General features: G+C 38.4%; 1 protein-coding gene across 4 annotated transcripts in view; it reads right to left on the minus strand.

Moving 5' to 3' along the window:
- The window catches only part of KCNIP4 (potassium voltage-gated channel interacting protein 4), a 1,016,244-nt gene that overhangs the window by 108,408 nt on the left and 885,253 nt on the right, over window positions 1–22,583 (minus strand). Inside the window, exon 2 of one of the 4 annotated variants that reach the window (XM_031942853.1) lies at window positions 2,100–2,201. The exons of the other annotated variants lie outside the window; for them this stretch is intronic. Within the exon in view, the coding sequence (XP_031798713.1) occupies window positions 2,100–2,201 (102 nt within the window). The remainder of the gene's footprint in view (window positions 1–2,099; window positions 2,202–22,583) is intronic. 4 annotated transcript variants of the gene reach the window in all.

A 22,583-nucleotide genomic window follows, 5' to 3' on the forward strand; every position in this document is an offset into this window, starting at 1 on the left:
TACATCTTATTTTGTCCTTCTTAAGATAATATTGATTAATAACAAAATGATAAGGATGAAAAAAATGTGTATTTTAGTTTCCATTTAGTTTCCAAGTGATATATTATTACCTTGTTGTAAGGTTAATTTTACTAAGAAATTGGTTTCTAAGCTAGCATTTTTTCTTTTACTTTTCTTTTTTGCTGGAAAGTAAATAAACAAAAAATTCTCAGATAAATACACATATAAATGTAAAATTTATCCCTTACATTATGCTGGAGGTAAACAAAGTATACACAAGTAGTTGCAAATGTATTTTGAGTAAACTTAAAGAAATTCTGCATGTGGGGGAAGTGAATACAAACAACTGGGGGAAACTGGGAAATTTTCAATAGGTAGCGTGGAAGGAAACAAATATTGTTAGGGAGTAAAGTGTGAGGAAGCATTCTGACCTACGAATGACCAGGGTGGTAGATCTTCATTGATAGAGAATAGCACATAGGGCAGGTAGACTAGCAAAAAAGTATGGTGGAGAGGAGTCATGTGACAATATATCTGGGAAAAAAGGTTAGAGCCCCATTTGGAAGGGCTTAAAATGCTGACCAGAAATTTCTCTTGTATCCTAGAAATGATAGGAGATACTGAATAAAGAATGTTGAAGAAGGGAGATATGGTTAGACCTTTCCTTTAGCAGCGTAACCTTTGGATCTGTCTGAAAAGGAGATTGCTGAGCGAAGAGATGAGATGCAGGGAAATTAATTAAATTATCGTAATAGTCCAGGTGTGTGGGAATGAGAGCCTGAACTAGAGCCGTGCCCATCTGAGCAGAAGGTAGACAGATGGGATATAGCATAGAGGTAGAAATAAATATAGGACTTGGTGTGTGGGATGGGGGTGATGGTAAGGATGGGTGTGGTTGACATAACACAGTACCCGGCACCTGGTAGGTGCTTAATAAGGGTTCACTGAGTTGAATTTAAAATTCGAGAACAAATCTGATGTTATAAAAGTCAGTGATTGGAAAGATGGTGTCACCTTCACAGAAATGAGGGAATTGGGGAAAAGCGGAGATTCTAGGAGTTATTAGTGTGAATTAAGGAAAGAGGAAGATTCTGAGAGGAGGAGGGATGGGAGTTAGGGAGAGGGGTGGATTCTAGGGGAAGAAGGTAGTTAGGGAAAAGGGTAGATGGAATGTATGGAAGGGGGATGGGACAAAGAGAGTGATTTTTATTTTGGAAATATTGAGTTTGAGATACTCATGGAACCTTCTGATGAAGATATCCAGATGGCAGGTAATGATGCAGGATTGCAGCAAGGGACAGATTCTTATTTGTATTATATTATTTTACATTATATTATATATACACATATACATTATATATTATATACACATATAGGTATATGTATATCATGTGTATATATTTGCGATTTATTGTATAGAGATGATTTCAAGCTAAGTAAGGAGAGGAGAGAAAATGAAGTCAGACAGTAGTACCGGGAGTAAAAAAAAAAAAGAATGAAAACATGTATTAATGCTTATTATTTGCCAATTGAATTTAAATTTCATTTAAATTTATTAAATTTCATTTTATTTATTAAAATTTTACTTAATAAAAATGTATGAAGCATTTATTAAGCACCCACAGTGTGCCAGGCACTGTGTTAAGCAATAGGAATACTAATAAGAAGTAGGGACTTATATCTAATGGAACAAGGTGTGTGTGTGTGTGTGTGTGTGTGTGTGGGGACAATTCCCCAGAGTCACAAGCGTTGTTCTAAGTGCAGGCTCATCCCTGCTCTCCATGGCCTCACGTTCTAAGCAGGAGGTGGGGATGAGAAAAAGAAAGGGGAAAGGGCTCCAGGAAGCCTTCGGGGATGAGCCCAAACGCTCAGAGATGGAGAACAAGGTAGTATTGCCCAGGACAGGGATGGGGTGGGGGGGAACATGCTCTTGGAGTGGTGATGGTTCCCAAGGTTTCCCATTAAATACTGAGCCATGGACGGTGTCCCCATAAAGAACGTTAATAGTTTGCTTTATTTTCCACAAGCAGAAAACCGCACATGCAAACCTAAGTAGAGACCAACAGACAGACAACAAAAGGAAACAGAGCCAAACTTGCTTTGGACATCAGGAGACGCCGTTTTGGCAGCCGAGCAGGGCAAGAGCTTCAAAAGGCGCTCTTTAATGCTGCGCTTGGTACCGCTCTGGGCGTACAGGAAACCTAGAAGATACACGGGCAGTTGTGTTAATACAGTCCCCCGAGCTGGGTGGCGCGGTGCATGCTGGACGCTGCATGCCGGGAGCAAGCGGGAATCCGGGAGCATCCCTTCGTTTCCTCCAGGACAATTTGGCCACTGCAAGCGAAGAATTCTCTCCTCCCTTTGAAAGGACCCTTTTAGATGGCAACGTTTTCTCTTGGTATCTACATGAAAACTGGTGGATTTAATGTGAAGAGGAGCAAATGTGAACTGGGAAAGGTTTAGCCCTTTTGAAAATGCAAGCCAAAGGGCTGGGTCAAGTCCAAAGGGAGGAGAAATTCCATAAACTTTATCGAAAACTGTTTAACTGGCTTGAAATTTCACCATGAAAAACAGCTTTGATATCTGTCGCCTTTGATGACTTCCCCAGCTCTCATCAGTCACCGCATCTGATGACAAAGGAGATCTTCCCCTGCATAAATCGGCAATAACCTGCCGGTACCTTTGCCTTCACTGAAAGGAAGAAACGGATGTCCTCGAGATGCAGCCCGGGAGCCTCCATTTGCATAATTTGATATGCAGATATATGACAATCAGTCACAGTTTTCCCCCCACAAGGCCAAGTTAATGAATATACTTTGTTCAAGTGGGGTGATTTCAGAAGAAGCCAGATAGCTTTGGAAGGACGTTAACCTCAGAGCCGTTAACCTGGGGGGGACCGGGAATTTTGGGAGCCACGACTGGTATAGGGAAATAATAAAGGAATATTATCTATATTATTATCCTTTTCAATAAAGGAGGGAGCAGGGGTGGTGGCAAGTGTTTGAGACAAATGGTCCTGTCAATGACGGCAGTTAGAACTGTCAAACTCATTACTAACTTATTGACCCTTTGAAAGCCAGGAAGACGATTCACAAGCTTTAATTTAAATCAAAGTTCTCCAAAATCAACATAAAACAAAAGCAAGGCAGTCCACTTAAATCAAGGTAAAGTGGTCCCCACAAAATAGTCCAGACTAATGTCCGAATTATCCAGATCAATGCCAACCGCTACCCCTGCTCCTAGAAATATCAACACTCCAGATGAGTCAAATCAGAAAATAAGTTGTCCATTGCCTTTTGAAAAAATCAGAATACTCCTTTACCCTTTTCACACACAATTTCTGATACAGTTTCACACAATTTCTGATACAGTTTCACACACAGAAACTTTGCTGACATTGTTCCTCCTACTTGGAAAGTCTGATTTTTTTTCTCTCTTAAAATCTGACCCATCTTATAAGGAGCAGCTCAGAAACTCTTCTCTCCAAAGGTCTTTCCTCATTCTGCACCTTCAAATTAAGCACATGAAACAAAGCCCCAATACCCAACTCTGTAACTCAAGTCTAAGTCAAAGATCTTTTGAAGTAACAACCTGGAGCAAACTCTAAGATAATGTAAAGGATGACACATTCAAACAGATTCTATTTAATAGAGGGGAAAGCACTGATATATTGGTCCTGCTATATTAATGGGATTAGGAGAAGGGTAGCTGGGTGTTGGATAATTATGTTAACATGCCCATGGGATCCAGTGGCAAGATCTGGAAATGTTTTAGAAAAAGGAGGATATGTTGTTGTGAGACTAGAATTCGTTTTCCAAGAGGAAACTCAGAAAGTTAGACTGCTATCATTCCCATGATTAGACAGCCACTTTTCATAGGATTTTTCTGAGTCAACTTATGGCCCGGAGTTAGGTGAGTAGCTTGCTCTACTTTATGCCATCACTTTTTTTTCTTGGTGTCTCATCCTGCTGATGGACAATGTGTTTCCAAGGAGCTTCACATTTCATACATCTGTGTTCTTTATCTTTTTAGGGGGAAAATCTACATCTGTCACAAAAAAATCACCATTTTTAAACTTTAATTTGGTGCTTCTTAGTTTAATGTCTGGGTTTTTTAAGAGAAGTGTAGGAGAGGACTAATGATGTCTGCCACAAACTCTACGCTGACAATGACAGATCTTTGGGCCTGGACTTGATTTTGATACATTGATGGATCTGTTTTCATCGGTACAAGTAGTCCCTCCATTAATGCATATGACAGCCACACAATATATTCTTATCTTGTGGTAGGATTTTATTCAGCTCATTAAATATAACTTCCATATGCGACTGACCTGTTAGTCACTGGAGGTTTTCTTATAATCCTTTTAATATTTTTAGAGTACCAATGTAAGGGAGTTTCAATTGTGTGTCTCATCTCTCACTTTTAATATGTAACTGGCTCAGTCCCTTTCCTAAATGTGCACTTCCTTAATGACGTTTTTGTGTTATATCTGGTGTATAAGATATTAGATACTTCTTATTCTTCTAAAATTTTGGTATTCTAATGAGAAAACAGGAAAACAGATCAGATCACTTGTTCAAGGTCACAAAGCTAGTAAATATCTGAGGTCACATTGGAACTCAGTTCCTTCCCACTCTAGGTTTTGGGTTCTATCCATTGAAGTGTCTTTAATTCAGCTAACTGTCCAAATGCAACTGTAGTGCTCGTGATCCAGACTATGGATATAAAACTTTTGTATCCTAACACTCGGTATGACTTTAGAACATAACAATTACTTAATAAGTGCTTGACTTGATTTCTATAGGGATGTATTGCTAGGATTTTATTCTAGAAAGTCCAAATACACTAAGTAATAGGGTTTCCACCCAAACTGGCTACGCAAGTCAGGAAGCCCAGAAGATGTGCACTAACCTAAAGCAAACAAAATAAGCCAGAACAATGGCTCAGATTTTTTTTTAATTTTTAAGGTTTTCTGCCATTCGCAATTAAGTTGGTACCATAATAATACCTTCAAAATTAAGCAGTAGGAAAAGAGAATAAAAATTAAACACATCCACCAATTAATAAGGATTGATTGTTGCTTCTGATGAGTCATTTGCAGTCATGTCTGACTGTGTGACCCCACAGGGTTTTCTAGGCAAACAAACTGGAGTGCTTGACCATTTCCTTCTCCAGCTCATTTTACAAATGAGGAAACTGAGGCAGACAGGGTTGAGTGATTTGCTCAGAATCATACAGCTAGTAAATATCTGAGGGAAGAATTGAGCTCAGAAAGGTGAGTCTTCCTGACTCTCAGCCTGGCCCTCCCTCCACCCACCCAAGCAGTCCCAAGGATTTATTAAGTATCTATTATGTGCCAGACACTGTTTTAGGTGCTAGAAATACAAAGATACAAATGGAATTGTTTTGCTTTTAAGGAGCTGCCATTCTATCAGGGGACAAAATAGGTACCTGAAAAGGTAGAGACAGAAGATCTACACCATATTAATGATCTAGAACCGGGGGGAAATGCATTTCTTTTGATCGAGGAAAAAAGATTTCATCTTAAAGGTCTTGGTATTATTGAAGATAATGTAGCCCATCAATCTCATTTGCTCCTCTTTTCAACCTTTCAGATTTAAATAGTGGTTTAAGCGAGGAGTCATTTTTCATCAGCTGCTTTCTTTCAGAGATACAAGCCATCCTATCCCATTTAAATTTCAGGCTTCAGGGGCAAATGAGGAGTCCTGAATTATGGATTCAACAAGTATTGATGATGATCACATAAATGGCAAGGCACCCCTCCCCTCATCTCCCCAGGAAAACATTTATATAAGTGAAAATTATGGCCTTTTTCTTCTTCCTAGCTCTGATTTACTTAGTAACAGACTAACAGACAAAAAGAAAGATGGTTCCTACGGTTTGGCTTGAGACGGAAGTTCCCTGCTCTATAATTTATGGCCCTTCTCTACTCCATAATTTACGGCTCTCTACTTCCATTCTGTGCTTTTAGATTATGGACAATGTTTTTCTTCTTAGAACCTAAACCTGCAGATGAATAGTGAATGAAAATGGCTAATAACATTTTCTCAGACACATTGTCTCCTGTGGATCAATAAATATGAGAAAAATCATCAGCATTTCAGAGGGCTTTGAGCCTCTTGAGATCCCCTTTTGAACCAAGGACAAGATTATTCATCAACAGCAACTGTGAAGGGGATTCTTTAAGTTGCAAATATAAACTCATCAGACAGCAAGTAACCTATGTGTCTAAAGGTCAATGATCTGTTTAGAGCCCATTTTAAAACCTCAAATCAGATGGAATTTTCCAATGTATTCTTGGAAAACCAAATGCCAAACAACTTTTAAGCTTTTATTTTTGTCATTTATTACTCGATCACCCTTTACTTATCAAATGCCCAGTGGTGTGTTGGTAAATGTTTAACAACTGACTCTCTAAAACAAAACAAACGTGCACTTTACACATTTATGTTTAATTTGCATTATTCATATTTTTCCATCACTTTCTTAAATCTAGACAATTGACAAGAAAAATGTTAATCCCAGATTTTATCATGAAACCCAGAGAAATTAAATGATTTGTGTAAAGGTCACACAGGTAGCCAATAGTTGAGGTAAAATGAGAGTTTATAGCTCATTCTAATTTCTAAGATATAAATGTTCACACCAAACGTTTAAGAAACTTCTCTTGTGAGCTAGTTCAAGCTGACTCCAACACATCCCTAGATATAATCAGCTTCTGTCAGGTGATGCCGTGAATGGTAAGATCCCTTCTACCTTTAAATTTGGTGATCTTCTGACCCATGTTAAAGGAACCAATTGAAAAGGGGGTATTAATCCAGAATCTGGGGCACCAAAATGAATTGTATTTTTTGACAGATTTTCCTTCCGAAACGTGTTTAGATTTGTCAAATATTAAAACACATTTGCTTTCCCCAGTACTTCACAGTTACTCCCTAAGGTAGCTGAATCTAGGAGCTTGCTGGGTTTACATTAAATTCAAATCAAAATCTGCTGGGATAAACCTCCAACTGGATCATCTACAAGCAGAGAACTGAAGGCTTATGTGTGGAGAAATAATTCTTCACCTTGCCATTCTGATATGCTGATTTCTACTGAAGTTAATTTTACCCAATCTCTCCTTTCCCTCTCTGTATCTATCTCCTCCCTCACCTCTTTGTGGGTAGGATTACAGTCAATTCTTGATTACTTTATAGACTGTATAATTTGTGAGTCATTCAGGTAAAAGGGTAACTGGAGGTTGATTTCTTCCCACTAGCATCCTTTTAATCTCCATAAATCCTCTCCCCTCACCTCATCATTTCAGGAATTGTCAGTTAATTCAGATAAACTATAAATTCTGAATCACTGAATTTTATAATGGGAAAAATATTTAGAAACCACCCAGGTCATCTCCTACCTAAACTCCTTATTTTAAAGTTGCACAAACTGGAGCCCAGAAAGACTAAGTGATTTGTTTAAGGTTTCCTAAGGAGCCAATAGTCAAGGTAAAATGAGAGCCTACATGTTTTTCATTAAAAGTTATCCAGAAGATGTGCTGGAGGAGCAGCTCTCTGGAGAGCTGATTGTTAAATGTTCAGTGTGAGTAGTTATACATTAGACATTGTCATATTATAAATCAGATTCTAATTGCCTAGATTTACAAAAGGGATGGACAAAAGGTTAATAATATAGATTAAGCCTATAAAGTATATCATTCATGTCTTTTCTTCTCTTTGGATTCCAAAATCAAATATAAGTGATACTATATTCTCTGCAATCTACCATCACTGCCTTTTATCAGCACAAATTAAATGGAGTATTCTAAGGAGAAATAATAATAGAAGACTATGATGTTCTATACTGTCATTCCTCTTAGAAATAGCTAAGAGAACTAAGATGGGTCAGAACTCTGGATGGGAGCATCTTCAAGCTCACATTTGGATCCTGCCTTCTACACTTACTTGTGCGACTTGGACAAGTCACTTTATCCTCCTGAGATGTCATTTCCTTATCTATAAAATAGAATTTTCCAATGTATTCTTGAAAAACCAAATGCCAAACAACTTTTAAGCTTTTAGTTTTGCTGTTTATTACCGGGTCTACTTATCAAATGCCCAGTGGTGTGTTGGTAAAGCAGTGGCTATATAGAAATGCAAGCTATCATTATGTCTACTTTTTCTTTTCTTTCTTGTTCCCAACACAACTCGTATATTGAACCGTCTTGTACCGCAACTTGTACGCAGTGCATTTGTAGGTTGTTTCCCCCATTTTACTTTGAGTTCCTTGAGAGGAGAGGCTGAGTTTTGCCTCTGGTGGCATTGTAGGCACTTAGCACCGTGACTGGGATATAGCAGCTACTTCAGAAATCTTTGTTAATTTGATTCACTCGTTTTAAACTGTATTAAGTCTATAGGGATCATCAGACTTTCATCACAGGCTCACAGTGACTAACCAAATATCATTATAAGGAAGATAGCAGTTTGTACTTCCATTTCTCAATGTTCAATGTTTTAAAAATGTTTCAAAGATAGACTATTGGATACAATGGACTGGGGATTAGTAAAGAGGTTTAAAGAACTGATATTTAAGCACATATACACATACATATATATGTTTTTTTTTTCTTACTCAAGAAAGCAGGCCTAGAAAACACAGCTGAGAATTAGTCTTTAATATATCCAGAAGCGATGAACTTATCCATATTACTGGCGGAGAAGAATATGTCACAGCATAAGAAAGTAGCATGAAGCCCTGACAAGTCAGTCTATCTGTATTTATTAAGCACTGACTGTGTGCCAAGCACTTTGCTGAGTGCTGGGAATACAAAGAAAGACAAAAACCACTCTCAAAGATCCCAGAATCTAAAAGGGGAGATGTGTAATCGACTATACACAAAGAAAACGTAGAAAGGCTAAATGGGGGGATAGGGATGAATAGTCTTGGGATAATAGTTCTGAAAGGCACTGAGATAACAAAGGACTGGAAAGGGCTTCTTGCAGAATGTGAGACTTAAGCTAGACAAAGAAAGCCATGGAAGTCAGATGCGGGGATGAGGAGAGAGAGAGAGCATTCTAAGCATGGGGGCCGGCTGGTAAAAAATGTTTGCCCGTGGGAAGTGTAGTTTTGCAGAATTTCCTTAATGCTTCTATCCACCTCCCGCCTTGGATTTATGAAGTTCTCCTCAGTCTTGTTAGGTGGATCACCTATTTATAGTAACCTTAGCACTATTCCAGTGGAATCGGTGACCTCTTAACATTTTACTTTCACTGTCTCACCTATGACAGCAAATAAGACAGTCAGACAGTTGATAGGGTAGCAGGTCTGGAGTCAGGAAGTCTCATCTTCCCAAATTCAAATTGGCCCTCAGACACTTGCCAGATGTATGACACAGGGCATGGCTCTTAACCCTGTTTGCCTCCTTTTCCTCACATATAAAGTGAATTAGAGAATGAAATGACAAACTACTCCAAGACAGAGAAAGCCCCAAATGGGATCAAGAAGAGTTGGGCAAAACTGAGAAGACTCAACAAAACAATGGCTCTTTATGAGACGAAGAGCTGCATGAAGTAAATTCAGAAGCAGAAGTGATCTAAATTATATATATGGGTATAATATGAAATATAGTAATATAATATGAAATATAATATAATATACATTATTTATCATTTTAAAATGTTTACTATTTGTATATAATATATGCATATGTAGATATATAATATCTAACCATCCATCCATAATCCGTCTGTCTATCTTCTTTCAGACTAAGGAAAATAGACATTTAGCCTTCAATATTTCCTATAATCAAATTAGATAGCTTGAAATTTTCCTTTAGGAACATCTAATACTTTGATTAAAGGCAGGAAGCTGGCTAAATTGCTTTTAAATTAACTTTCTTACAATGTGAGTCCAACAAAGTCATTTATTCAATTGATTTTACTGTGAGGACATAAGATTATAAACATCATTTTCTTATCAAAACAGAATCCTCTTTATAAATGATCTTTTCCCCCCAAAATTTATTAGACATTCATTATTATGTTCTCCTAGACAAGTAGTGCTACTTTGGTCATCTTTCAATTTGTAAAGCTTGTGGTGTCAAATTATTGTTATTAACACACTTTAAAAGATTCAATTATATGCTTTTCCTAATGATATTAACTTTCTTCATAAGAAAGTACTAGATAATGTTGGATATCATTATTATTATTATTACTATTAGTTAATAGAGATCCAGTCATGGATGTCAGGAAAAGCTTTATTCAAATACCATTTTTGCTACATGTTAAATATGTGACAAGGGCAGAAAAGAGATAGAGGGAGAGAATGCCAGGCCTGAAGTCTGGAACACTCATCTTTCTGAGTTCAAATCTAACCTTAGGAAATGAATTCCCCATCAATGAAGCTCAAATTCTAGAATATATATGGAATATAATATATTTATGTAATATAATTATGATATGTAGAATAAACATGTCTATTACATATTCACAATTATATATGTGTGCATATATCACATCTACATTTAATTTACATGTACATGCATGTATTCATATATGTATATATGTTGTCTGATAGAAATAAGCTCCTTGAGGATAGGCAGGACCTGTTTCTGTCTATATATTTCTAGGCAAAGGCCTATATTCATAGGCAAATGTCTATATTTCTAGAACCCTAGAAAGGGTTGACCTTCCCACCTTCATGGAACCCTCTAGATTCACTGATGGGGAATCCAGTGTCAACCCATAATGGGCATGGAAAATGTCAGTAAATGTTCTATGTAAAAAATGATACTTGAGCTTAATCTAAAAGAACTGAGGAGGGAGAGCGGAGGAAAAATGCATTTAGAGTCTGGGGTATTGCTCATGTAAAGATATGGAGATGAGATATGAGAAACATAGGGAAATCCATCATGACTGGGTTGTAAAGGAAGGGAAGGAGAATGATGCATAAAGGTAGGCTGGGACAGATTGTAAAGGGCTTTAAAAACAAACAGGAGATTGGTTTTATCCTAAAGGCAATGGGGAGCCATTGAGTTCATAGTATAGCCAGTGATTTGGAGAAAGCTACAATGGCAAAAGCACTTTATAAGCTGTCCTTTGGAGGAATTGAATAGGGAGACACTTGAGGTCTCCAGCGAGACAATGAACTAAGGTAGTATCTGTGTGAGTTAGCAGTTGGGGAAAATACACAAAGATATTATGAAGGTATCAATGGCCACATTTGGCAACTGCTCAGGTTACTTGAGAGGAATCAAGGAAACCATTGAAATTTCTAATCTGAGAGATTAGAAAAATGGCAGCGTTTAAGACAGAAAGAGAAATTCAGAAGAAAGGTGGTTTGGGAACCATTGTGGATACTGAGGTCTGATGTGGTTATGTGATCTCTAGCTTGACATGTGAACTCTACTGTTGCTGGTGTGGGACTCTTGTATCTCAAGACAGACACAGAAACTGGCAATATAGACTTGGTGATATCTGCATAAAAGTCATAATTGAATCCATAAAAGGTTCAGGGCAGGTGGAAATGTCCAGGAGTCTAGAGTATAAAAAGACAGGAGATGGCAAGCGCTGGGGGACTTTGGAAAGTGACTGCGGGGCATAGGGTCCCCAATCAATGATATTTAGAATGGCATTGTGGGATATTGAGTTGGAGTACAGCAAAACTCTGGGCTACCCCAGCCTTTAGAGCTGTGGAGATGAGAATGTTAGCATCCAGTAGGGATCACATATTCAATAAAGGCAGTGGAGATTAGTAGGGGAGAGGAAAGACTCCTGGGCAACTATTAACATCTATAAATAGAACATAATTATTATTACTATATAAAAATGTAATTTATAAAACTAAGCATACACATTGAGGCTTTATACACTATCATTTTTTAAAAACCAAAATGGGTATATGAAAAGTTTGGGGATCACTGAGATGGATAATAAATTATAGGAAAAAAAAAGAATTGCCTTCATACAATATGGTCCCTCTTGGATTTAGATACCATGAATTTGCTTTACAGTAAAGCAAATTCATGGTATCTAAATTCAAGATGAATTCTATTCATCTCAGTGAAATATACTGAAGGAGCGCCGGAGGGAGATAGTGTGAATGATCCATGGTTATAGGCAAGACATTAGGATGAGATGGAGGAGCTGGGGAAGAGATCTAAGTAAAAGTCATTAGGAAGTTGAGCCCGAAAACTACAGGGAGTGGGAAGGGAAAGGGAAATTTGGCTATGAACAACGGCCTGGGTAAACATTGGGGAATGGAAGGATTGGTCACAGTGAAGACAAAGGACAAAGTTGGGGGGGAGGAAGCACAAGAAAAATGCACTCTTAGGAGGCTGTGATCAGATAGAAGGACGTCGGAGTTCACTGATTGCAGACTTGGAAGAGCAGAAAATGTGGGTGGCTTCTCTAAGGCCTCCTTTGCTGAGGTGGGGGGTCACGAGATTTAAGGAGACTGAAGCAGATCTGGCACGTAATTGTGTGTTTATCACCCAGTTTCACCTGCTCAGTTCTGACAGCCTTATCACCAGAAGGTTGACTAGTAGATGATGAATCTCTACAGCCAGAACAATTCATTAATAGTATCTACTGTGATATAGAGGGGTTCTGGTTTTAATCTGTGGAAAGGGCACCCTATCAGTCAAATTGCAGATCCTAGAAGTTGGGGAGCTGACATAATAGCTGATATATGTACCTTAATTTTTTCTAGCTCAAATTAACATAGACTGATAAACAGCTTCAGATTTCAATTGAGTTATATATTCCCCAAGCCTTACATAAATTTTGCTACAAATATAGTTGTTAGAATTAAAAAAAAACGGTTCAATGTAAAAATTCCAAAAAGTTTTAGATATCTATGAATCTCCAGAGAGTATTTCTTTAGCTAAAGAAAAATAAAGTTGAATTTTTTCACAGTCTTCCCCCATAATCTCTAATACCTTTAAAATTCACTTAGTTTTATTTCTTGTGAAACTGCTTTTTTTCATAGCCAGCATCCTGTACTTTCATCTTGAAAGAATTCAGAATATATAGGCATAAATCTTCCTCATAGCCTACAAACTTTGACTTCTCTGATCTTTCAATCTTAAACCACATTTTCCAATATACACAGTCTCCTGTGCCCACCTTTGCCTTGAGTATCAGGGAATACCAGGTATAACTTTTTGGAGGATCTTGTCAAAATATATATTTTTTTAATTTCTATGCTCCTGTAGCCCCCTACAACAGGTGAGAATGTGGAAACAATTTCCTTCACTGTGATTTTTTTTTTTTGATTATACCTCTCCTGATTAAGGGTTACTTAACTCCTCCCTTAATTCCAAGATGAAATGACCAATCGTCCTATGATATGACTTTTTCTATGATGAAAAATAAATTGCATAAGAGAAGAAGTCTAAAAGTATCACCAAGAAAATATGCATTTGGAAAAAAAAGGAGGGATACAATATGGAAGATGATGTAGCTGGTATCATGGAAATTTGGAAAGACTCAGAGAAAGAGCTCTCGCAAACTGCATAAATCACTTATCTCAGGGAACTTATGGGTGAATTTATGAGAGGCCTTGGAGAAGAATTTCATAGGAGAAGTCTGTTTGAGCATCCTGAATCCTCTCAACAATTAGATCATGGAGCAATTCTCTATAGTTTAAATACTGAGGTTGTTTTTGTTTTTTATTAAACAGACACTGAGTTCTTCTGTAGCTAATTCCATTTTGTGGACAACATCTATCAAATTCTTTAGAGTATTAAAGAAAACAAAGAGTCTGAGGGAGAAAGGCTGTCTCAGTGCTTCCATTTCTTCTTCTAAAAAATCAGAATAATAAGACTTGGTGTTCACTAACCTGAAGGAAAGTAAACCGATAAGTAAAGTGCTTGTTTCTGCAAAATCTGTCAATTGCCATAAAGGTACAAATGCAGATATTTTGACTACAATCTTCATTCCTTCATTTCTTTTGCTCAGCTTCTATCTTGATTCTCTGGACTTTTTTCTCTAACACATCCCAGAAGGCTTCTTATATTGGGAGATTTCTCCATTCCTACTGCTTTTTTCCCCTCTAAAGTCTCTTCCTCTGACTGTTTTTGTCCAGAATCTCCAGTTTAAAGAAGGCTGGCCATAATCTCCCCTTCATTTCTCTCTGGACCCCAGAATTCTTTATTTTTACCATGCTCCCACTGAGAAACACCTCCTACCATGTTTTAGTCTTGCCCTGCTAGAATATAGGTCCTTTAGGGGCAGGGGCTGTCTTTCTTTTTTGTTTTTTATTTGTAACCTCTGCACTTAGCAAACAGACTGTCATGTAGTAAGTGCTTAAAAAGTGTTTTTTGACTGATTATCGGTATTCCCCCACTGCACATTTACCCTCAGAACATAAACAAAACATAAAACAATTTTATCTCAGTATCCTTAGCACTAAATACAAGACCTGGCACATAGTAGATATTGAACAAATAAAGTCTTGTTGAATTGAATTAAATACAGCTTCAAATTTTTTCAATTCAAGTTATGGAGACTTCATACATAACAGTTCTGATTGGGTCTTGGGAAATTAGTTACCATGTTCCTGAACTTGAGGGTTCTCAAAAGGGATGACCCCAAAAGGCCTCTAGCCTCCCCATTTCCATTTTTAAAATGGACCAATACTAGATTTGCAAAAGGGACATTTTCTAGCTACATGGCTCTGAGGAAGTCATTTGATGTCCTGGAGTTTCAGTTTCTTCATTTGTAAAATCAAAGGGTTGACTTCTCTAAGGTCTTTCCAGATCTAAATGTAGGAATTTTTAATTCTAGAAGAATATATCTGTGACCACAGCAAAATTGAAGCAGCAGAACAAAAAAGGACATTGCTAGAGCCAAGAGAAAAAATATACAAGACCTAGAAATTTCCTGACACAATCTTTTATCTTATGTTTGTTGTTCCCTTTCATTTTGTCTCCCAGGCTCTGCTGACTGCCTGTCTTTGTGCCACGGTTGTGAATTATTCTCCTGATTCTAATGTTATAATTTCTTAGTTAACCTATGAATTCTGATTTGACTCTGTATTTCCCTCTGTTTACTCTCTCGTATTACAGAGGGAACCCTAGTTCTTTCCTCAAGAGGGTCCATTCCATCAAACCCTGTTATTCATTTCCTAATCATCACCACTAATCAACAACAGCCTTCCAAACATCAATGATAGAAGTTCTGCAAATTGTTGTTAATGTGTCATCTCCTAGGCAATTGAGAGCTGTTTGATGAATATCAGTGGTTACCTAGTTTTGGAGAATGGACATACCCTGCATTATATATATTATATATAATAACATTATATATTATATGATATATAATATATATGTTTTATACACACACACACACACACACACACACACACACACACACTTCCCCCAAAGATCACCCTTTTTGGAGGAGCTGTTTGGAAGTACTGAGTTTCAGCTGAAATATTATAATGGAATTCATGGGATCATTGTCTTGACATGGAAGAGATTGCTGTCAAGCTACCCCACTTCTCAAACACCCTGCTAGTATTCTAACTGGGGAACACTCATTCAAGATGGAGAACCTCCAATAGTTTCTATCTAAGCTACATTTCTCTTGCCTTGACTTGAAGTTTCAGCAATTTCTGGGGAGAGAGGGAATGGACTGGTAGCTATCAGCCTATGGAAAACCAGGAGAACCATTCCCATGATCAACTCTTGGAGATCTCTGAACCAAATAACGAAAAAGCTGGCGGGTCCCAGTCCCTCCAGATCAAAGACCCTGCTCTCTTCTTGCTAGATTTCTTTCTTCCCATAGACCAATCAACTATTTGAATTAAATAAACACCCGATCTCCTGTTGTAATTTTGTTGATGATTATCTAAAAGTAAAAACTTGCAAATGGAGGTCAAGGCTTATTTTATAAGGCCTCAACAAGCCAAAGTGGTGAAGAAATGAGGATCCAGAAGCATTAAAATCCCTTCAAATTTATTAGCAGTGACTGTGCCAGGAAGCATCACTCATTCATAAAGTTTCCCTTAGAAAACTCACTCAAAGTTGGTTGCTGCAAATACAATAAATACAAATTATACAAATCTGGGCTCGGCGCCCAGAAACAAGGCACATTCACAAGCCTAGAGGAGAAAAATTCTGAACAAGAATAAAGCCAAGGTCTCAATCAGTGCCAAACCCCAAACAAGGAAAACAAATGAATGCCCTGCAGACTGCAATGAAGAGCTCTCTGGCTAATTTTATTTTGATAACCAGGATTTTAAAAATCGATAACATATAATGTAATAATTGCCCCCAAACACAGGTGACCCTGTTCATTTACATTTTTCTTTTGCTGGACACCGGGTTAGGAACATCAGCATTAACAATTCATCATGCCCACTGATCATCTAGATGTTGCCAAAGAAAGTCTATTCTGTGCTGGATGTCCTGTGATAAACATTTGCAAGCGACTACCTTGGTCAGCTCAAAATCATGATGGAAACCTTAATTTTTCTCTCTCTCTCCCTTTCAATCTCTGCTCTCTCTCCCTCTCTCTCTCTCTTTACACACAAATCAAGAATACAAGAAAATAAATGAAGGCAACATGGTAAAGATGGGAATGATGGCCTCTGAAATCTCTTTCAATGTAGGTTCTTCTACCATTAGGTTCTTCTGATCTTTCTCCTTCTACACCAGATATTTACAATTTGTGATTTAGATGAAATCATAAGACTATAATTCCTGTCTTTATGTCTAGGGTCATTTTTATCCTTCTGAACCATTATAATCTATGAAAACTACTTACAATCTTTTACCCATACAAAATACTAATTTGCTCCACAACAATGATTTCTGAGGTTTGAACTCAAGAGAGTTTCTTGAGTTTGTTTCCTGTTCTTCAAGATGGAAGGCCCTAGTGAGTTTGGAGATGAAGGAGTAAAAAGAAATGAAAACTATTCTCTATGACTGGCATGACTTGGTATTTTTTTTACAAATTCCCTAGGGCATCACTCTCCCCACCCCAGGTAATTTCTTCTGTGGATTATACAGTATATTCCAGCCCATGGAGAGACTTGACTATATGGTAGGATTTATGAAGCACCTGCTATAGAGGTACCTCTACTCAAAAACATCTAGTTCAAATTCATTTACGAAATCTTGCTAGAATCCCAACATTACTTGTAAAGGCTAAATTATCTGAGTTTGTATTATCTGAGAGAAGTAATATAACACTTGGATTAAGCCATTACTGGACATGGCCCTTTTGCTCAAAATAATATATTCTACCAGTTAAGAGGTCTAAGAGAATGGGAGCCGGAATATTATGCTAAATATTAGGAGGGATAACTTGTCACTTATCTCACAGTTGAGGGGGGCTTCTGAGGCCATCCAGGTCTGAACAAGAATGGCCTCTTACACCCCAGTGGGTCATTCTCTCTTTACCTGAAGATTTCTAGTGATAGAACACCTAGTGAGTCTTCAGTCAGCTCATTTCTCTTTTGGATAATTTGAATTGTTAGGAAGCTTTTCTGTACATCAAATCTAAATTTGCTTCCTTGTAACTTCTCCCTGTAGTTCCTAATTCTGTTTTCTGGAAGGAAGCAATGAATGAGAAAACACTAATGGCCTCCTTTTCCAAGGAGACAAGTTATAACTTCTCCAAGTTACAAACTCCCAATTCCCAATTCCTGAAGATAATCCTCCCATGACTTCCGCCATATTATTCTGCCTTATTAAATAACCTCCTCCAATCAATTCTGACAGACATGACTCTCCTCAACAATGAGATAATTGAGTCCATTTCCAATGATCTTGTTAATGAGAGAACCATCTACACCCAGAGAGAGAACCGTGGGAACTGAGGGTGGACCACAACATAGCATTTTCATTCTTTTTGTTGTTGTTCTTTTGCATTTTGTTTTCTTACTCATTTTCTTTTCTATGTGATCTGATTTTTCTTGTGCAACAAGAAAATTGTATAAATATGTATACATATATTGAATTTAATATATTTTTATATGTATAACATATATAGGATTGCTTGCCATCTAGGGGAGGGGGTGGGAGAAAGGGGAAAATCTGACACACAAGCCTATGCAAGGGTCAACGTTGGAAAATTATCCATGCATATGTTTTGAAAATAAAATGGTTTTAAAATAAAAAATAAAATAAATAAAAAATGAAAAAATCTAAATAAATAACCTCCTAAAATGTCGAATCTAGAACTGAACACAGTAATATACAACAGAGATGCTGTGTGACCAATGCAGAGTACTGCAGGAGATATCAACTCACTGTTCCTAGACATGATGCCCGTTCTAATATAACCTGGGATAGCACAGTTGTTCATTTGTTCTTACTCTGGGTGACCTCATTTGGGGAATTCTTGGCAAAGACACTGGAGCCACTTTCTTCCTCAGCTTACAGATGAGGAAATTGAGTCAAACAGGGTTAAGTTACTTTCCCAATGTCACACAGCCTGTGAGTCCCTAAGACTGAATTTGAACTCGAAAGATGAGTTTTTTAACTTCAGGTTTGGCACTTCATGCATCCTGCCATCCCGCTGCCCCTTGGACAGCATCACCTTTTTGGTCCTGACTGCCACATCACACACTTGACTCATGGAGTTCTATTGTACTTCATGAAAAGCTCCAGTTTAAAGCTAAGTTCTTTGTAGACAGAGCTTTGCTTTAAAAAGATGGACATCGAACAACAAAATACTTGGCTTGTAACTCAGTTTCCTTTTCTGAAAAAAAGAGAACACTACTGTTATTTACTCAACATGCTTGTTATGGCTTTTTTTAAACCTTAAGGGCTACATGAATATGATTTATTTTTACAAAAATAGCCATGAACTCCTTTGACATCATCCATACCAGCCAACAAAGCCCTGCATATACAATAAGTGTTTGTAATGTGCTGATTGATTGGTTGATTAATTGAAAAAGAATAACATCTGGCAAGTTCATTTGCATTTCCCTGCAAATTGCAAAAGTGAATTAGATTATGTAAAATTCAATATAAGCTAATTTTTAATCTGTGTGCGCAGTGACAGGTAGGTTTACAATCTGCAGACACACACAACGTGACTCTGGACTTCCCAGTAGAGGACAAAGCCACAAATCCAGGCCGTCTCGATTTTACCTGACGACTTGGCAAGCAGATCTGTCCCCTTCGTACAATCACTGACAATCAGAGAGCGAGGACTAGGAGAGACTTGTGGAGACCATCTTGGCCAGCTCCTTCACTTTACAGAAGGGGAAACATACCCAGAAAGGAGAAGCTGCTCAAAGTTGGTGGAAGAGCAGGAAAGAGTACCCATGTTCTTGACTCAATACTTTCCATTATTCTTTCCTGCTTCTTTTTAAAATATTTTGGAGAATCAGAGTTAGGAAGATCTTAGTTGAAATCTGACCTCCGATATTTACTAGCTGTGTGACCCTGGGCAAGTCACTATTCCCTGCTTGCCTCAGTTTCTTCATCTGTAAAATGAGCAGGAGAAGGAATGGCAAACCACTCCGCTATCTCTGCCAAGAAAACTCTAAAGGGGGTCATGAAACGGGTCGGATGTGACTGGGAAGGACTGAACAGCAACTTCCAAAAGCCATTTTGGACTTCTGCAAATTATCCTTTCAACAAACTTTAGGTCAGGTGCATTTAACACCCTGTCCCCATCTCGCTTCTCCTCTCATGCTGCTGAATGTTTCTGCAGGAAGTCACAAATGGCCAGTTCTTGGTGCCATCTTTCAGGTGAAGCTTTTCCTGATCTCCTCTTCTCTACCCCCCCTTCCAAATGTTCATTCTACCTTGGTATCTTCCCCAGTGGCCGCAGAACGCCAGCTACATGATGTGCTGATGATGCTTTGATTGATTGGTTGATTAATGGAAAGAGAACAACATCTGTCCACTTTAGCTGCAGTTCCCTACAGATTACAATTCACTTATTTGGAAAAGCCAAAGCCATTAATTGGGAGTTTTCCCCCTTCCTCTCCACCTCATCTCAAAACTTTTGACCAATCCTGTCCTTTATTCCAGCCTAATAATCAACCAATAAATATTTTAAAGTATCTACATTGCATCAAATACTATACTAGGTACTGAGAATGCAGATACAAAGAAAGGAATAATCCCAGACTCCAATAGGAGACAAGTATATAAAGAAACATATGCAGGATAAATATGAAGCAAATAAATACAGATATCAAGTTAAATACAAGGTAAGTAGGTTGGGTCGGCATGAGTAGTAGGGGAAGGGATTAAGCCACACTTTCATGAAGAAAATGGATCTTCTTTTGATCAAGGCTCGTCCCTCTTTCAGAAGCACCGTTGTCTCAGGTTGTTGCCATCCTGGGATAATGGTAGAGCTGGGGAAGGGACAGATGCTCACACATTTTAACAAGCTGAGAAAATAACGTTGCTAATAAATACTCTCTGGCTGTTCAAGTGAACAGATATGGACCTGAAGGAGCCCAACATAAAGCATCATTGTAGATGGAAAGCAATATTCCATCACCAGCTTGTTCCAATAACTCAATGAAGAAGGACAAACCCATCCCATTTTATGCTTGGAGCAAATAAAGGGGATCTTGGCAAAAATGATCGATTGGCTATCTCCTGCAGCTCTCCCTCCGCAGGCAAACCATGTGACTGATCTTCCACTGGCTAGAAGCTGAGGTAATTGTACTGGAATGGTTTTTGCTAGGTATTATTTCTTCTGCCTTTCATATATATTTGTTACTTCAATTCTCCCAATTCATCCACAAAAGGGGGAGACAGTTTTCTCATGGTAATGAGCAGCCTGACTCCTGTAAACTACATCTCCATCACCTTGTGGCCCCCAATCCTTCTTGACATTGTTCAGGCCACTTAACTCCAGTTGGCAGAAGGACCCAAGTTCTGCAGCCTGTAGGAGCTTTAGAGAGAGATGCAGATGTCTAGCTCGGAGATGCAGCCTCCAATCAGCTTTGGGGCCAGGCTCCACCTCCTACCTCTGTTCCCTAACCAGCCTCCGTTCTTCTTCTCTCATGCTTTGGTTCCCTGCCCAGTCCTTCGACGCTCCAGAAGTTGCTGGGTCTGGGTCCCTGCTCCCAGACTTCGCTGATGCTGCCCGACCACCTGGATCTTTAGGGTCCTACTAGGGAAGGGGAGGGAACAGGCATTTGTTCCAGGAGAACCTCAACTCACTCATTCACTTCCTAGCTGTGAGACTCTGGCAAGTCACTTAACCTGGGTTTGAGCTGAAGAAAGAAGGAGTACATCACCCAGTATGGAGTCATGACTGAAATGACTCCACAGCAACAGTAACTAGAGGCTGGGCGCTCTGCCAGGTGCTTGCCAATATGCCCCCAATTGATCCCCACAATGATCTGGGAGTGGGTGCCCTTATTAGCTCCACTGGACAGTCAAGGGCACTGAGGTAGGCCGAGCAACATGGCCACGGCCGTCTCCAGTCAGCTCCTGGGGCTGGAACCCAAGCCGGCTCTCATGAGCTCCTCACCCACCTTCCCACAGAGCTGCCCAGACCAGAGGCAGAGTCGGTTCCTCTCTAGTCCAGAGCCATTTCTATAATACTCTTATATTCAAGAGATGGGACTTTTTTGCATATTAAGATAATGTCATGGCTTTTGACCCTTAGTCCACTATACCTCTTTAACAATGTATTGAATATATTTTAACACGTTTAAAATACATTGAATCTCTTGCCATCTAGGGGAGGAGGTGGGGGAAGGAGGAGAAACTCTGAAACCCAAGGCTATGCAGGGGTCAATGTTGTCAAATTATCCCTACATATATTTTGAAAAATAAAAAGCTTTATAAAAAATAAATTTATTTTATATAAAAAATAAAATAAATAAGAATTTATTGAACATGATGATGATTTTTTTGAAAGAGCACTTAAAAAGGATAATAAACTCTCTTAATCCCAAACTGGTTATCAATATCAGATTATCTGTCTATATCCCTACCTTGAGACCCAGTCCTACTGGGTTTAATGAGCATCTTCCAGTATTTTTTCTAAGTAAATCACTTGGATAGGAGCCAAGAAGAGTCCAGCACCAGGGCAAGTTCTGTTCTATGGCAGATGGGATGAGAATGGGGTTCTAGCATGCTGTCATCCCTCAAAGGATATCAGTACTTATTCTTATTTCTGTAGTAGGTACAATAAAATACTATTAATAAAATTATAATTTAATTTAATTCTGGGTCCAAAATTAAGCAGTGGGGAGAGAGTAGGTTGGATTGCCTTTGGGAAATTACAAAGTACTTTGTTCCAAAACTTTCCCAGAAACAAAGACCTATCTTTGAAATAGCAATATTCTCCAGTATTCTTTTATAGCCTTGGGACCTAGAGCATGGAGCTCTCTGAAGAATTAAAAATGAATGTCACTCAAAGGCTAAGTGAGAGGTACATGGTGGGTGTGAGCACACTGGACCTTAGAAAAAGTCAGAATTTCAAAGAAGACAGACTAAAAGTCAGGAAATGTATAAGAAAAAAAGGTGGGTTAGGGATAGGATGAGAAGGAGGGATAAGAGAGAGTCAGCTTAGGTATTCAAAAGAGGCATTAAAGTAGGTCCCATGAGGCTAAAGGACACTTTTATCCTAAGGTCCTTG

The sequence above is a fragment of the Sarcophilus harrisii genome, chromosome 6 (genome assembly GCF_902635505.1).
Source record: "Sarcophilus harrisii chromosome 6, mSarHar1.11, whole genome shotgun sequence".
Taxonomy (NCBI): Eukaryota; Metazoa; Chordata; class Mammalia; order Dasyuromorphia; family Dasyuridae; genus Sarcophilus; species Sarcophilus harrisii.